Source organism: Leptopilina heterotoma, unplaced genomic scaffold (assembly GCF_015476425.1).
Source record: "Leptopilina heterotoma isolate Lh14 unplaced genomic scaffold, ASM1547642v1 Lhet_44, whole genome shotgun sequence".
NCBI classification, from domain to species: Eukaryota; Metazoa; Arthropoda; class Insecta; order Hymenoptera; family Figitidae; genus Leptopilina; species Leptopilina heterotoma.
In genome coordinates, this window is record NW_025111084.1 from 3,347,373 (window position 1) to 3,366,170 (window position 18,798).

Consider the following 18,798-nt stretch of genomic DNA (forward strand, 5'->3'; position numbering starts at 1 on the left):
TTTTATTTTTCGATTTAATTTTTTAATTTAAAATTTCTAATTTTAAAGAAGACAAATTATTTTACAGATCAGAGCGTTATCAGTTTCCATATAAATGTCAATTTTTATATTTGTCATTTCAGCTGTCAAGAAAGTAAATTTAAAAGTAATTATCATTCAAATAAAAATTGAATTTACTCTATAATATAGATCAATAGAGTCGAAAAATAGAAAAGAATAAAAGCAGATGATTTAAAAAGTTAACAGTAAAAGAATATTTTCAAAATTGCCCCCTTCTTGTTTCATTACAATTAAATTTTTAAAAACCAATTTTTATTTTGCTAATAAATATTCACCCAGAGAGAAATTTTATTTAAACCAAAATAAAATTTATTTGAAACAAATAAAAAGTCTAGTTGGGCTCTGAGTCAAATATATATTTTTTTCTAAGTGTATAATACGTAAATATTAGGTATAAATTATAAATGTAAATTAAAATATTATAAATTTTTTTAAGGAAGCATTTTAAAAAAAATTAAAAAAAAAATTTTTTTTTTAAATTTTTTTTTATAAGAATTAAAAAAAAAATTATTTTTAAAAAAGAATTTTTTTAAAAAAAGAACTGCCAGTTTAGTAAATAAGAAATAAAGTTTTAAAAAATCCCTTTGTCAGAAAGAAATATTTGCAAATATGTATTGTCGATTGTCAATTTGCAAAAAAATATTTATAATCAGCAAAATTTTTTGGTCTTACTTCATTGAAAGTAGAACGGTTAATTAAATCACTTATTATCGATTCATTAAAAGAAAGTGTCTTGATAAAATTTTTAATTATTTCTGTTCTAAAAATAGAAGCTAATATTGAGAGAAGAAAAAAAGATTGGTTTGACTTCTGAAAGTTTTGACATTTCACGCGAACTGATAATAACTCATTGACTTATGATCGTTAAACGGAAAAAAATTCATCTTGCAGAGAAAGTGCGAAATTGACTCATGTCAATAATTTTCTCTCTTCAAAAAAATATTTTACAAATTGTCCCTAGAAACTTCACTTTTCATTAACCAAACACTCATTAAAATTTCCAGTTGTCCTATAACTTATTTTTATGCCAAAATAAACATACTGTCCCTTATGTAATGAAAAACTGAAAAAAATCTTCGGCTGTCCCAATCGAATTCCCTGCTTTTTGAAAAAAAATTTAAGTTGCAAGTTGTCCTGACAATTTGTTTTGGACAATTATTTGGTTTTCGAAGAAAAACTACAATAATTTACGTTTGTCCCAAACAAATATATTGTTCCTTAAGTAAGGAAAAACTAACAAAAATTTTCGGCTGTCCCAAGCAAATTCCCTGTTTTTTCAACAAAAATTAAAATTTCTATTTGTCATAATAAATTGTTTCGGACAGTTATTTGGTTTTCAAAGAAAAACTATAACAATTTTAATGGTTGTCCCAAACAAATACATTGTCCCTTAAGTAAGGAAAAACTATCAAAAGTTTTCGGCTGTCCCAATCAAATTCCCTGCTTTTTGAACAAAAATTAAAGTTTCAAGTTGTCCTGACAATTTGTTTTGGACAATTATTTGGTTTTTGAAGAAAAAATACAATAATTTACGGTTGTCCCAAACACATATATTGTCCCTCAAGTAAAATTAAGTAAAATTCCCTGCTTTTTCAACAGAAATTAAACTAAAATTCAAATTTCCACTTGTCCTAACAAATTGTTATCCCAAACAAACTACTGTCCCTTACGTAACGAAAAACTGACCAAAATTTTCAGCTGTCCCAATCAAATTTCCTGCTTTTTCAACCAAAATTAAACTAAAATTCAAATTTCCACTTGTCCTAACAAATTGTTATCGCAAACAAAATACTGTCCCTTTCGTAACGAAAAACGTGACAAATCTTCTCTGTTGTCCCATTTTCCAAAATCAAATTTACTGCTTTATTCAACAAAAATTAAAATTTTTTGTTGTCCAAACAAATTTTTAGGGATAATTACTTGCTTTTTCAACAAAAATAAAAATTTCTCGTTGTCCCAAAAAATTGTTACGGCTAATTACTTGGTTTTCAAAGTAAAAATTACAAAAATTTATGGTTGTCCCAGCCAAATATTCCCTATATCAGTGAATATTTGACAAATAAATATCTAGAAAATACTTTTCCTCCAACTTTAACCGAATATTCTCCCTTTGATTGCCTAAAATACAAACCCCTAATATTCTTTTCTCCCAAAATTAAATTTGTGCAATCCAAACAGGGACGGTTGTGAAACGATATTTTACGAAATGCAATATTCAACCATATTTCAGCAGTCAATGCGAGAAAATTGCGTAATATTGCACAATGTATAATTTCCTAACCCTTGCATCATTTTTCACCCTCATCCACACACCCTCTCTCTCTTTCTCTCTCTCTTCCCCTATTTTTCTCCCTTTACAATATTATAAATTCTTTTCTTAAATTCATTTAGATTCATTATTTTTGCCTTCTCTCCTTTTCTCTCAAAGAAAAAAAAAAAAAAATTTCGAAAAGAAAAACGATACAAAAACAGTGGAATTTAGTGTATTTTTTTTTTCTACGTGAAGTACAAAGTAAAGTGAGCTGCAAGCAGGACGAGAATTAACGGTGGATAGACCATCGAGGAACAGACACTGTAGCGTGCCACAAAGGAGAGAGAGAAAGAGAGAGAGACACGAGGGTTTCTCTTTCTTTTCTAAATGAGAGCGAGAGAGAGAGAGTGGGGCGTTTCTCTTTCTTTCGAACAAGAGAGAAAGAGAGAGAGAAGAGAAAGAGAGAGAGAGAAAGAGAGAGAAAGAGAGAGAGAAGAGAAAGAGAGAGAGGGTTTCTCTCTTTTTTGAACGAGAGCGAGAAAGAGAGGGAGAGAAGACAGAGAGAGTAAGAGAGGGACAGAAGACAGAGAGTAAGAGTGGGACAGAAGACAGAGAGAGAGGGAGAAAAGAGAAGAGAGAGAGAGGGCAGGAATCGTGGCCGTAGATTGTAGCGCATAGTGGGGGGTATCCCCCTTCTCCCCCTCCATTCCTGCCCCCCATAACAAACCCACTGCCACTTCTCGTCAGTTACCGTCCAAGAGACTCGTACGTAAGTACGTATACACGTTTCGGTGGCAGAAAAACGAGGGAAAAATTACATTTTCAAATTTCACCCGGAAAAAACAAGAGAGGAGAGTTTTTTTTTTTTTTGACACAGAGAAAGGAAAAAATTACTTCGTCCCTTTTTTTTTTGTTTAAAAATCGTCCCTCGTTTCGCGCGCTTTCTTCTTGGATTCGATCCCTCCCTCCCCCCACCACCATTACTATAACTCTCCCAAAAAAAATCCCTGAGGGGAGAAAAGGTAACGACACTTCCCTCTCTTTCTCTCTTCAAAGGGAATTTCCCAAATGTGGAATAGAGAAGTTTGAAGGAAAGAAGAAAGAAAAAGAGAGGTGAAAAAAGAGAAGGGGGAGAAATAAAGAAGAGGAAGAGGTAGAAAAAACGAAGGAGAGAAAAAATACAGAAAGGAGAAAAAATACAAAAAGGAGGAAAAATAGAAAAGGAGAGAAAAATACAGAAAGGAGAAAAATATAAAAAGGAGGAAAAATAGAAAAGAAGAGAAAAATACAGAAAGGAGGAAAAATAGAGAAAGGAGAGAAAAAATACAAAAAGGAGGAAAAATACAGAAAGGAGGAAAAAATAGAAAAGGAGAGAAAATACAGAAAGGAGGAAAAATAGAGAAAGGAGAGCAAAAATACAGAAAGGAGGAAAAATAGAAAGAGGAGCAAAAATACAGAAAGGAGGAAAAATAGAAAAAGAGAAGAGATAGAAAAATAGAAAGAGAGAGAGAAAAGGAGAAATAGAAAAAGAGACAGAGGAGGAAGGAAAAAGGGGTACGTGCAAAAGAATAGAGAGAGAAAGAAGAGGATAAAAAAAGGGGGATCGAAGGGAGAGGGAGAGAGAGAGAGTGAGCGAGAGAGAAGACGCCGCGTGGACAGCTGTGTAGCCGGTTCTAAGTTTGTTTCCGTCCATTCGTCGCTACGTTTTCGTGACAGATGAGATAGCACGGGAGTTTTGGAGGATCGGCGGCGCTCGATGCCGATTGTTGTTGATCCACGGGAAAAGAAAAAAAGTGCAACAAAATTAATTTACATTCCCCCAAAACAGAGTGTGAGAATCCTCTCCCCACAACGATTCGCCATTAATCATCTAGGATCCCCTCCTCCCCCCACCAACTATTTTTGCAAAATTACCCCCCAAAAAAAAACAAACAAGAAGCGCGAATCTTCTTGAATTTAAAAAAAGTGACACGGTTTTTATCCCTTTTTTTGGATTTTAAGCCTGTTTTTACCCAATTTTTTTGGTTAGGGGAAATATTTTTTTTTTTTTTTTGTGGAAAAAGAAGAGAACTAAAGCAAAATGTTTAAATTATTGGGAGACTTAAGGACCTACTTCAAATATCATGAGATATCAACGGACTCGATGGTGTTTCGGCTCCATAATCATTTTACGGCAGCGTTACTTTTCATGTGTTCGATGATTATTTCTGCTAATCAGTTCGTAGGGAGTCCAATTTCGTGTATTGTTGAGGGACTACCAAAGTATCCAATCAACACATACTGTTGGATTATGTCCACATTCACGATGCCGGATGCCTTTAATCGGCAGGTGAGTCTTGACCTCGAGAAAATGATGACGATGATGATGATGATAATGATTGACTCTCCAAAATGTTGTTCATATTGAAGGCAATTTTTTTTTTATTTTTATTTACTTTATGACAGTTTTCTTGACATTTTGCCTTTTAGGATCTGTATACGTACTCAAAACGCTCAAAACTATACAGAATTTAAACATTTAAAGGAATCGAAATTTTTTATTTTTTTTCTCCTCTGGTCAATATGAGAACCACTGGGAATTTTTTTTTTTTTAATTTTGGAGAATTTTTCTAGAGGGAATTTTATTAATTTAAAACAAATTGTTTGAATTGTTATTTAATTATTGATTGTTTAAGAGAACTACTGGGGATTGCAAATTTAATCAAAATGTATATTTAATATTCTTTTTATTATTAATTTATTATTATTTTTTTATCATTAATATTATTTAAATATTAAATTATTAATATTATATTTTTATAATATTTGTTTATTTAAAATTAGAACAGAATTTATTTTCTGAAGCTACAAATTTTTCTTTACACCTCCTATTTATTTAATTAATATACTTAAAAAATGTTTCTAAAGTTTTATTGAACGACAATTTTTTTTTACTTATTTTGATTTGATTTTCTGCATAAAAAATTATTTCGTATTAGGAAATTAATTCTTAACTAAGCAAATATTAATGTAAACTATTTTTCTATTTTTATTGTAATAGTAAAGAATATCTATAAGAAAGTTTCCATTTTGAATTTTAATATAATATATTACAAAAGAACTTTCAATATTTGAATTTTGTACATATCTAATTCATCAAATAAAATTTTTATTTTTGCTTTTTCAATGTTATTGATAAAAAAAAATTGAAATATATATTTAATATTAGAAAATACTAGAAAGTTTAAATTCAAATTGAATGTAATTACAAACTTCCGTTTATGAAAATTTAGGTGAATTTAATTTTGGAAAAGTTTCAAATGTAGTGTGATGACTCACAGTTAATAAACAGTGAAAGAAATTTTTGATGGTCAACAAAAAAAAATGTTAATTGTCTTCAATTAGAAAAGTGGATTGAAATCGCAGTCAATTTAGATCAAACGTTTTTCAAACAATTCCAAAAATTTGTTACTAATAATAACAATAATAACAATAATAATTCAAATTAATAATAATAATAACAATAATAATTCAAATTAATAATAATAACAACAATGATAACAATAATAACAACAATAATGACAAAAATAATGACAATAATTATGACAACAATAATGACAAGAATAAGTACAACAATAATAACAATAAAAATGTCAAATAATAATAATAACAACAACAACAGATGTTAATAGTAAATAAATATTAACAATATTATAACAAAAGTCTAAAAAATATAAATAATAATAATATTTATTTATTTTATTATTATTTAATATTAATTAAATAATAAAAATAATAATAAATGAATTATAATTGATTTATTAAATAATAAAATAATAAAATTTGTTATAGATAACAATAATAATAATAATAATAATAATAGCATAAGAAACGGCATAATAATAACGATAATAGTGTCAATAGTTGACAGTATTTAAAAATACTTTTTGCGGTCAATTCTTTACTGTAATTTTATTTGGTTCAAAATAAATTTTATTTGTTTTAAATAAATTTTATTCCATTTAAATAAATTGTATTTGATTTAAATAAATTTTACTTGATTCAAATAAATTTTTCTTGGTTCAAATACATTTTTCTGGTTCAAATAAATTTATTACTTGGTTCAAGTAAATTTTAGTTGGTTCAAGTAAATTTTAGTTGGTTCAAACAAATTTTATTTGCTTTAAATAAATTTTATTTCGTTTAAATAAATTGTATTTGATTTAAATAAATTTTATTTCGTTTAAATACATTGTATTTGATTTAAATAAATTTTATTTGCTATAAATAAATTTTATTCCGTTTAAATAAATTGTATTTGATTCAAATAAATTTTATTTGGTTCAAATAAATTTTACTTAAATCAAATAAATTTTATTTGGTTCAAATAAATTTTTCTGCTTTAAATAAAAATTTTATTTCTGCTAAATGAATTGAAATCTCTTTTTTCGTCCATAAAAATTTAGTGATTCCTTCAATCAAAATTCATAAATTTTTCTCAATATATTGAAACTAATATTTGACTGTAGAATTTATTTTTCCTATTTCGTTTTTGCTTCATAGAATCGTGTCCTAAATAAAATTTTATCTTTCACATATGTTAATTATAAGCACAGTGCACTGACCTAACGCAACCATCAATGAAGCAGAACTATTTTGCACTCAGGTTACAATAAAAAATTGTTCACAAAAACAGAAATGTTACACCGAATGAAGAAATTTATTAAGACAAATTTTTCTTTTCACGAATCATTTCCAATGCTTGTCTCTGCAATATTCAACGTTCATTGCGCACGTAAATTCATTTTGTTTATAATTTATATTATTTTGTAATAAAAAGGTCAACAACATTTTTTTTTTACTAATTTTAACATTAAAAATAGTACCCATGATAATAATTTATTTCTTTTTATAATTTATTTTTTTATTTAATTGTTTATTAATAATAATATTGATAAAAATATTAATTAAAATTAATATATAATTAAAAATTAATTATTATTATAAACATTAATTAGTATTATTTTTAATTGAAAATATTAAAAAAAAATTTATAATAATAATTATTTCATTGTATTTTAATTATTATAATTATTTATTGCTAAAAATATAAAATATAAATATAAAAATAATTATTATTAGAAATTTTTTTTTGAATATTTTCAATTAAAAATAATACTAATTAATGTTTATAACAATAAATAAATTATTGTAATTAGAATACAAAGAATAATTATTTTTAGAATTTTTTTTTTTTAATAAATATTTTCAGTTAGAAAAGAGAAATTATAAGATGAAGATAAATTATCAAAGAAAGAGAAATAGTGAAAAAGAAGTGGCTATTTATATAGAGAAATTGTTAAAAATATGAAAGCAAATTTTAAATTGTATAAAAGATACAAAGCACACTGGCTTCCCAGGCATCGAAATTTCCAGAGAAACGAACCGTCTCTCCACCACATTCGTGTGCGTGGAGAACGAAGAAAGATAAAATGGAGGCATTTCACTTAAGATGAGTTTAAGACTTAAATAACAGTTCTAAAGAAAGCTTTGTTCGAAACAGAAAAAAAAATGAAAAAAAAAGAAAAAAAATTACAAAGACCGTAGAATTTCTTCTTGAACTTGAAATTACATGGTTTATATTTCATTTTCCTTTATCGATTTAAATTTCATCTTTTCTTATTTCAATTATTTTTCTCTTTTTAAAAGTATTTTTCTCTTTTTTTAAAAATAATTTTCTCATTTTTTCTTTTTGTAACAATTTTCTTTTTTTTTTTAAATTTTAAATTCAATATTTTTCATTTCATATTTCTCTCATTTCGTACTTTTTTTAATACTCACTTTTTTTATTCTTTTCTCCATTTTTTTCCAATTTTTTTTTACATATTTTTCTACTTTTTTTTAAACAGTTTTCTAAAAAAAAATATTTACAATGTATTTTTTTAAACATGCTAAATGCCTTAAAATACAAAAAAAAAAAATACTTACAAAAATAAAAAAGTTCTTTAAATCTTTTTAAAATAATAATTTTTAATAAAAAAAAGGACTTTCAAAATATATAAAGAACTTTTTTTATTTTGGTATTAAAATTTTAAAAGCAGCCTGTTTAAGAAATAAATAATTTTTTCCCCAACTTTGAACTCTATTTTTAAATAATAATAATTTTTAATTAAAAAAATGTCTACTAAAAGCCTTTGAATATCAAAATAAAAAAAGTATTTTAAAAAAATTTACAGACCTTTTTTTATTTTGGCATTTAAAAGCAGACTGTTCAAGAAATAATTTTTTCTCCAGTTTTTAACTCTATTTTTAAATAAAAACAATGTTTAATAAAAAAAGGTATTTTAAAGAAGATTTAAAGAATTTTTTTCATTTTGTATTGAAAGGCTTTTAGCCTATTTAAGAAAGAAATAAATTTTTTTTCCCAATTTTTAATTTTTATTTAAAGGAGGAAAAAGTTTCGATAAATATTTATAAAGTGAGAATTATAATAATCTTGTAGAAATATTTATAGACTCTAAGAGTGAGAGAGAGGGAGACGGAAAGAGAGATGGAAATTATAGAGATGCAAAAATTTCTCCTTCACTTAATGTGACATAAGTTTTGTTTCGTACACTCGTTTTAATGGAAAAAAATCACTAAATTTTTTTTTACAGATGATCATAAATAGTTCGTTATTCTTTACAGGTAGAATTGCGTCATACTGAAAAAGGTTTTAAATTCTCTAGTCACGGACTGGTTTTGATGAATAACAAAAAGAAGCTCAACACTTTTTTTTGATACACAATTGTGTATAAGAAATAGATTTTTGATTTAGAAAATTTGTATACATACGAAACTAAATGATTTTAATTTTTTTTCTTTTATTGAATAAATTTTTTTTATTAAATTTTTTTTTATTCAATAATACTTTTATTCCTTAAAATAAAATTAATAAATTAATTAATAAATTAATAAATTAATAAATAAATTAATAAATTAATTAGTAAATTCTACTAATTTAATATAGTAAACTTTACTAATTGAAAAGCAAAAAGTCAGATACTAATTCAAATTTATTTATTTATTAAATAAATATTAAATAAATCAAATTAAGTAAATTAAATAAGTAAACATTTTCACTGATTCAAGTTTATTTATTTATATTTTATATTTCAAGGTCCTTGAAAAAATACCATTTATTTATTAAATGAACTGAATTGAATTAATTAAATTAGAAATCTTTATTACTAATTCAAATTTAGAGAGTTTGTCGAAGAAATAATTAATTTTTCACTTCTTTTGTCCAAAAAAAAATAATAAATAAAAATGATTAATTTGCGATTTTTAAATATTGCCTTAAAGTTTGAGCCAATTTTGTGCCAATATTGTAGTTTTCTGATATCAGGTATACAAACGGAAATTCATGTACAGGAATTTAAGAGCAAAAAAAAGAAGGATGCGAGCAGGAATAAAAAACAGGAAGCGACTCTCCTTTTTTTGAAAACAAAGAACCGTTTCGACGAATCAAGTTTATTATTTCCTTTTATTTATTTTCATTTTCTTTTTTTTTCTACTCAAAAGGGCCCATTTTTTTAAATGCTCATTCATAGGCTTGAGAAGATTATAAAGAACAATTTTTAATCGTGTTTTTCTCTTTAGAATCCCAGAAAAAAATTTAAATACAAAAATCTTTCTATGTTATTAATAGTATTTTTAATTATTTTTTATGTATAGGTACTCCCTAAATATTTATTTATTTATTCAATTTTTAATTTAATTTAATTTAATTTTTTTTTAAATATTGAATTATTAAAAATATTTACTAATTTGAATTAGCGACTAACTTATGAATATTATTTGTTTATTATTATTATTATTATTATTATTATTATTATTATTATTATTATTATTATTAGGGTAGAGTGGGGCATTACTATTCGCGGGGCGTAACTATTCTTTGTCCTGGAGAGAAAACTATTCAGCCGATTAAAGTTTTTTTTTACACTGTATACTTGTCATGTGAAATAAACATTGTATGCCACATTTGAGCTTCTAGCGCCATCTATCATAGGAGTTAGGTACCCAAATGTGATTTTGATATACTCGCTTACTTGTTTTCACTCATTTAGTCTGCCATTGTAAATAGTGATAAACGGTCGAAAAAATTATCGGAGAAAATATTTCCAAAGTCAAATTTAGTGCTGAACACGAATATCATAATAGATTTTTGATATTCTATTGTTCAAAAATTTTACAAGTGTTTTTTCAAAAAATGAGCGGATGGGGCGTAACTATTCTTCCACTGATGACAGCAAAAACTACAAAACAGTGTATTTTTTTTTATTCTCCTTGTTTCTAGGTTAGAATGGTAAGAAATTGTCAGAAAAAAACCAGAAAAAATCCTTCAATTAACAAATTATTTTTTATATTTTTTTAGTATTATATCATTAATAGCTGCAAGAATAGTTACGCCCCTCGTTTTTTTCGACATCAAAAAAAATTTTTTTTCGTAAAATCGCTGTAGTTCGGAATAGAATCGAGTTACAGCAAAATGATACATGGCAAAATTGTAGCTAAGAAGTCAAGCTTTCAAACGGTTCTACTCATTTTTTTATTTTTTTTTAAATACATTTTCTAGACTCAAAAATCCAAAAAAGAATAGTAATGCCCCACCCTACCCTATTATTATTATCATTATTATCATTATTATTAAATTAATAATAAAAAAGAATTCACTACTCATTTATTTTCATTTTTTTTCTTTAATTTTTCTTTCTTCGAAAATATTTTGCTAATGAGACATTTTTTTTATAGTAAAATAATGGTTTCCGTTATTATAGGAAATCTTATCAGCATTGCTACCAGCATACGAGAGAATTCGTTAAAGATAATTTTTATATAATACAAATTTTACCAGCACTGTTAACATGGAAAAATTTTTCAGATTTCAAATTTTTAGTTCTTGAAAAATTCACATGAAATTAATAAATAATTTAAAGCAAATGTTGTAAAAAAAATATACTGAAACTTTTTTTGCAACATTAAAAAAAGAAAAAAAAGGAACAAACAATGAAAGTTCAAGTTTTAATTTTATTTTAAAAGGGAAAAAATTTTAAATAATTTCTATTTTCTCAATGAAATCATAATAATTAATAAATAAAAACAATAAATCGTTTAAAACTAATGGATATTTGTTTTAAGTAGTTAATAATAAAAATTTTGAATTTATTATTATGAAATAAAAAAAAAATAATTAGAATAAAATCTATAAAAACGAAAAACAAAAGAATGCACAAAAGAAAAATTAAATTGTGGATAGAAAGAAAGAATATCACGATTATTAAAGTTAATTTCGTTTGCCTTCATTTTTTAAAAATATTTTTTAATATTTTTTAATATTTTTAAATATTTAAAAATATTTTTAAATATTTTTTAATATTTTTTAATAATTTTAATAAAATTTTTTAATAAAAAAAAAATGACTTTCAGGTTGGCGTGGACGTTGCACATCCAGGTGTTTCCAACGATTTTGGAAATGTGAATGCAAGGAAATATTACACCTACTATCAGTGGGTCTGTTTTGCACTATTTTTCCAGGTAATTTTTCTCTCTTCTTTTTATATATAAAAATAGCCAATTATAAACACGTGCGTTATGTATATTATTTCACATTGTCAGTAAATCATCTTTTTTTCTCTCTCTCGTTTCGCAAACTCATCAGGAAGACGGCATTGTATATTATATGTGTTTTAAAATAAAATAAAAAAAATATCTATATATATATATATATATGGTAAAGTATATCTGTTACACTGGCTCGTGTGAGGACTCTTTCTTTTATATCATTACTCTTATGACATACATATAGTAGTACGTTTAAAATATAATTTATTTCTCTTCATATATTAAGGTCAGTCAAAATTCAAAGTACAATTAATTTTATTAATTACGTTGAATTTGATTTATAGAGAAGAGATTATTTTATTTCTTCCTCGAATTTAATTTAAAATTAATCCTTTATTGTGTCATTTGATTCTTTTTTCATTGAAATTCTTTTTTCGTTTTATTCTATACTCCTTCACTATAATTCATTGAAATTCTTTTTTTAGTAAATTTTGACTCGAAATTTCTTTTTCGATTTTGTTAATTTATATTTCAAATACTGTTAATTTAATATTTAAAAAATTCGAACTCTTTAATATAGATCTCGATATAGATTATTAGGAATTTTTATCTAAGACTACTGTACATAAAATTCTATTAATTTGATCCTGATTGATTATTTAAGTGACTTTTTTTTAATTTTTCAAAAGTCGATTGAAATTTAATGGTTAAAAAATTATATAGGTAATGTTTACTGTGTAAATAATCTATAACAAAAATTTATTATTTATAGGCAATATTGTGTTATCTGCCTCACTATATTTGGAAAATATGGGAAGGAAATTTGATACGATCGTTGGTGATGGGTTTAAATCATGGCCTTGAGGAAGAGGAAACTATATCGAAAAAAAAGGAGCATTTGATGCAATATTTGATGACGCATATAAAAGTATGATGATTTATTATATTAATAAATTTAATTAAGTATTTTATAATTTGGCAATTAATTGAAGTTTTCAATTCTCATTTGTCTATTAAGACTATAAACGTATTAAGTAAATTTTCCTGATTTTCAATTTTTACTATAAATTAAATTACAATTTTTTTTAATTTTTCAATTTTTACTGCTTTTTGTAACTTTATAATTTTTTTATTTAATAAATTTCTTTTTATTCATAATAATTAGTATAGTAAAAAAATTTTCACTCACTTCAATTATTTATAAATTTTACTAAACTGAATTTCAATTTTTACTAAATTAAATTTCCATTTTTTCTCTAAATTTTACAATTTTTTTAATTAATTAATTTCTTTTTGTAAATTACAAGCAGTAAATAAAAGGATACTAATTTCAATTACTTACAATTACAATGTTTACCAAACTGAATTTCAAGTTTTACTTAACTAAATTTCAATGTTTACTGTTTTTGTAACTTTGAAATTTCTTTATAATTAATAAATTTTTTTTATGGACAATAATTATTAAAGAAAAAAATGATTATTAATTTTAATTACTTACAATCATCACTTAAGATGAATTTCAATTTTTACTAAATTAAATTACAGTTTCTACTGAACTGAATTGCAATTTTTACTGAAGTAATTAAATTATAGGCAATAACAAGTGAAAAAATACGTCTATAGTCAGACAAAAGAATGAAATGATTGATATGAGAAATAATGACATTAAATGATTTTCTATCTGTGAAATTTATATTTCTTTTTTAAAAATTTTTACAAGTAAATAAAAAGTAAATTAGTAAGTTTACTAATTTTAGTACTAAAAAATAAATTAAAAAATTCTTTTGTCAATTTTGGTGAAAAACTGAAAAATGACTAAAATTGAAAGAAATTTCCACTAATTTTGAATCTAATTGCACTATATTATTTAGTAGTTGGAAATTTTTTTTGACTACACTTTTTAGTACTTTTATTTCTAATTTGATTGAGTTAAGAGTAAAAATTTAGTTTTTAGTAAAAAAAAATAAAAAATTTATGAGAGAATGTGAACCATATTATTTAGTAGTTAAATAATTTTTTTAACTACAGTTTTCAGTAAATACTGGAAATTTTTAATGGAGTTAAATATAAATATTTTGTTGTTGAATAATTTTTTTACTACAGCTTTTAGTAAAAATACAAATTTTCAATACAATTAAACTATTCTATGCAATACTAGAATAATTTTTTGACTGCAGTTGACTACAGTTTTTAGTAAAAAAGAAATTTTTTCTAAAAATTTAATTATATTATTTACTAGTTAAATCATTTTTTTCACTAACACTTTATGGTAAAAATTTTTTCTTTTCAAAATCTGAATTATAGTGGAAATTTTCAACTAAAAATTAGTAAGAATTTCTACTACAAGAAATTTCTACTAAATTTAGTGTTGAAGTATATTATTTAGTAGTTGAATAATTTTTTTTCTGCAGTCTTTATTAAAAATTAAAAATTTTAATAAAATTAGAATTTAATAGAATCAAATTGTTTACTCGTTGAATAATTTTTTGACCACATTTTATAGTGAAAAAATAAAATTCTCTCTAAAACTGAATGTTATAGTAAAAATTGTACACTAATTTAAATTAGTAAAAATTTCTACTAAATTTAAAGTGTTGACTACAGTTTGTAGTAAAAAAATGAAAATTTATAATTTTTGAACTATTATAATTAGTAGTTGAATAATTTTTTGACTAAAAATTGTAGTAAAAAAATAAAATCTACAATTTTTGAACTATTATTTAGTAGTTAAATAATTTTTTGACTAAAATTTATAGTAAAAAATGAAATTTTCTCTAAAATTGTATTTTATAGTGAAAATTGTACACTAATTAAAATTAGTAAAAAGTTCTACTAAATTTGAAGTGTCGAATTGTTATTTAGTAGTTGAATAATTTTTTTGACTACAGTTTGTAGTAAAAAATAAAAATTTATAATAATTTTTGAACTATTATTTAGTAGTTGAATATTTTTTTGACTACTGTTTATAGTAAAAAATAAATATTTTCTCTAAATCTGAGTTATAGTGAAAACTTAAATTAGTTGAATAAGTTTTTGATTACAGTTTATAGTAAAAAAAATTTTTTTTTCTAAATCTAAATTTTATAGTGAAAATTGTAAAGTAATTAAAATTAGTAAAAATTTCTACTAAATTTAAAGTGTTCAATTATATTATTTAGTAGTTGAGTAACTTTTTGACTACAGTTTGTAGTAAAGAAAATTTATAATTTTTGAACTATTATGTAGAAGTTGAATCATTTTTTGACTATACAGTTTGTAGTAAAAAATGAAAATTTATCATTTTTAAACTATTATTTAGTAGTTGAATATTTTTCTTACTACAGTTTATAGTAAAAAAAATATAAATTTTCTCTGAATCTGAATTACAGTGAAAATTATCCACTAATTTAAATTAGTAAAAATGTTAACTAAATTCAAACTGTTGAACTATATTATTTAGTAATTGATTAATTTGTTGACTATCGTTTGTAGTAAAAATTGAAAATTTGTAATTTTGAATTGAATTATTATTTATTATTTTGTAGTTGAATATTTTTTTTTACTAAAGTTTATAGTGAAAAATAAATATTTTCTCTAATTCTGAATTACAGTAAAATTATAGTGAAAACTTAAATTAAAGTTCAATAATTTTTTGACTACAATTTATAGTAAAAAATATAAATTTTCTCTAAATCTGAATTGTAGTAAAAATTGTTCATTAATTTAAATTAGTAAAAATTTCTACTAAATTTAGAATGTTGAAATATATTATTTAATATAGTTTTTAGTATAATTTGAGTAAAACGTTTGAAACTACTAAATGATGTAGTAAAATTTGACTAAAAATTAGTAGAGAATTTGATTAATTCGTAGTGACGACACTTGCCTAATATTTTTTAGTAAAAATTGACTATAAATTTAGAAGCAGTAAAAATTTTCACTAATTTTTAGTGATTTTAAATTTATAGTCAAATTTTAGTAAAAAATATTAGATATTGTGACTAACAATCTGTATTAGTTAATTAATTTTCAAAGTAATTGAAATTTTTCGCACACAATTAAACAAGAAGTCAACGAAAAAACAAAAAAAGGAAAGTAAAAAAAAAGAATTGTAAAAAAAATAAAAATAAAAAAACAACAACAAGTGAGAAAAATAAAAGAATGGTCCATTCCTAAAGAAAAGGGACGGATGTGGTTTGTGTCCAATTCAGCTTGATTGAATTCAATTCCCGCTAATTCGTCGATTTGTTCTTTCAGTGTCACAACTCGTACGTCTATCGTTACTTCAGCTGCGAAGTCTTGTGCCTGATAAACATTGTGGCGCAACTCTACTTGATGAATCTCTTCTTTGACGGTGAATTTCTCAGCTACGGACTGAGAGTACTTCACATTTCGGATTTGCCACAGGAGAGTCGTGTCGATCCAATGGTCTACGTATTTCCGCGCGTGACAAAATGCATTTTCCACAAATACGGAGCCTCGGGTTCAATTCAAAAGCACGATTCACTTTGTGTTCTACCATTGAATGTTGTCAATGAAAAAACATATATTTTCATTTGGTTCTGGTATTTAATTCTCCTCGGACTACTCACTGGCCTATTAACATATCGAGCTGCAATTATTTTCGCGCCATCAGTGAGGCCAAGAATTCTTCAACTCTCATCGAGATTATTGCCAATCGAGACATGTCAGAGTATCAATAAGAAAATAGCATTAGGCGATTGGTGGATACTTTATAATTTGTCATCGAATATTGACTCGTTGATTTATCGCGATTTCATGGAGGAATTGACGAAAAAAATGGGCGACTCGAATCTTGCACCCAGTGAATCTTTAAAGCAAGCTTGAATTTTTATTTAAGGAGAAAAAGAATAGAAATTATTTTTCATAAATTCTATTTTTTTCCCTTAAAAAATAGAAATTACTTTTCATAAATTCTATTTTTCCCCTAAAAAAAAAAACAGAAATTGTTTTTTCTAAACTCTATTTTTTCCACCAAAAAATAGAAATTTTTTTCTACAAAAATTCTACCTTTTCCACCCTCAAAATAAAGATTTTTTTTGGGGGGGGATAGAATTCTATTAATAATGTGAATAGAAAAAAAATTATATCCCCCCCCCCCCAAATTATCTACTTTTCCCCCAAAATAAAGAAATATTTTTAGGGGAAAAAATAGAATTCTGATAATAAATAATTTGAACAGAAAAAAATTTTATTTTTCCCCCAAAAAATAGAATTCAACTATTAATGATATGAATAGAAAAAAATTCCATTCCCCCCCCCCCCAAAAAAAAAAAAATTCTCTACTTTTTCCCTCAAAATATAGAAATTTTTTTAGGGAAAAAAAATAAAATTTTATTAATAATAATCTGAATAGAAAAAAATTCTGTTTTCCCATCAAAAGAAAAATCTTTGTTTTTGGGGGAAATGTAGAATTTTTTTTGGGAATAATACAATTCTAACAATAAATAATCTAAATAGAAAAAAATTCTATTTTCTCCTCCAAAAACAATTCTCTACTTTTCTCCCAAAACAAAAAAATTTCAATTTTTTGTTGAAAAAATAGACTTTTATTAATAAATAATCTGAATAGAAAAAAAAATTCTATTTTTCCCTCAAAAAATGAAAATTTTCCCCCCAAACAAATTGTCTACTTTTCTCCCAAAATAAAAAAAGATTTTTTAGGGGGAAAAATAGAATTTTATTAATAATAATCTGAATAGAAAAAAATTATGTTTCCCTCCCCTCAAAAAAATTATTTGTTTTGGGGGAAAAGTAGAATATCTTTTTGGGAAAAATACAATTCCAATAATAAATAATCCGAATATAAAAAATTCCATTCCCCCTCCCCCCAATAAAATTTCTTTCTTTTGGGGGAAAAGTAGATTTTTTTTGGGGGAAAAATAGAATTTTAATAATAAATAATCAGAATAGAAAAAAAAATATTTTTCACCCCAAAAAATTTAGTTTGTTTTTGGGGGAAAAGTAGAATTTTTTTTTTAAATAGAATTCTATTAATAAAAATTAAAATAGAAAAAAAATTCCATTTTTCTCCCACAAAAAAATTTCTTTATTTTGGGAATAAAGTAGAATTATTTTTTTTGGGGGGGGGGATCAAAAGAATTTTTGAAAAGACCGATAAAAAAAAGACTCTACATGGATGCAATAATTTTTTTTTTTTAATCTAAAATTTTTATCGATTAGATCTGACTAGATCTACAAATAGTTTAGAAAAATATTGTACTCCTTTGTTAGAAGAAGAGAAAAAAAAATTGATATTCCCTTAAAAAATGACGGCTCATACTCGAAATCTCTCATATGATAAGATAGATAAAAGGGAAGGACAGCCGTCCAATTGTAGATTAGATTTGTCAAACTACCGTACAAAAAAAAATTTTTCCTGGTTGTGCTATCTCTTGTAAACTTTCATTTTTTTGTGTTATTTACTTTTGCATTTTTTTTCACCTTCACTTTTCACCATATTTTTACGAATTTTTTTGTTCGAGAAGAAATATTTTTCATGAAGAAAATTCGAAATTTTTAAAGAGAAGAAAAAGTCATCAAGAAGAAAATCTAAAATTTAGAAGAAAATGTAAAATTTTCTTCCAATTTTTTCTATTTCTCAGGAAAATAAAATTTTTTTAAGAAGAAAAACTAAAATTTTAAAGAAGAAAAAAAAATTGTAGGAAAAAAATCTAAAATCTCAAACAAAAGAAAAATTTCCTTCTGTTCTTGATCGAAAATTTTAAAGTAAATAAATATAGTAAAAAATAAAGATGAAGAAAAATAAAAAAAAGAAAATGTAAAAGAAGAAAAAAATGCAAAAATAAAAAAAAAATGCAAAAAAAAATGAAAGTACAAAAGAAAATATTACTTGTACTACAAAAAATGTAATAAATTTTTGTATACAAAAAGAATCAATT

The 18,798-nt window shown here is 24.1% G+C and overlaps 1 protein-coding gene across 1 annotated transcript; it reads left to right on the plus strand.

Moving 5' to 3' along the window:
• Positions 1-3,825: 3,825 nt before the first annotated feature.
• On the plus strand, positions 3,826-16,839 carry LOC122507026 (innexin inx1). The gene is made up of 4 exons (XM_043619521.1): positions 3,826-4,640; positions 11,762-11,869; positions 12,669-12,824; positions 16,133-16,839. Exons 1-4 carry the CDS (start codon positions 4,392-4,394, stop codon positions 16,721-16,723), a joined length of 1,104 nt encoding a protein of 367 aa, XP_043475456.1. The 5' UTR covers positions 3,826-4,391; the 3' UTR covers positions 16,724-16,839.
• The last annotated feature ends 1,959 nt before the right edge of the window (positions 16,840-18,798 follow it).

Coding starts and splice junctions, on each gene's coding strand:
- LOC122507026 (XM_043619521.1), top strand. CDS start 4,392: ATGTTTAAATTATTGGGAGACTTAAGGACCTACTTCAAATATCATGAG. Junction 11,870..12,668: donor GTTTTGCACTATTTTTCCAG/GTAATTTTTCTC, acceptor TATTATTTATAG/GCAATATTGTGTTATCTGCC. Junction 12,825..16,132: donor ATTTGATGACGCATATAAAA/GTATGATGATTT, acceptor TTGTTCTTTCAG/TGTCACAACTCGTACGTCTA.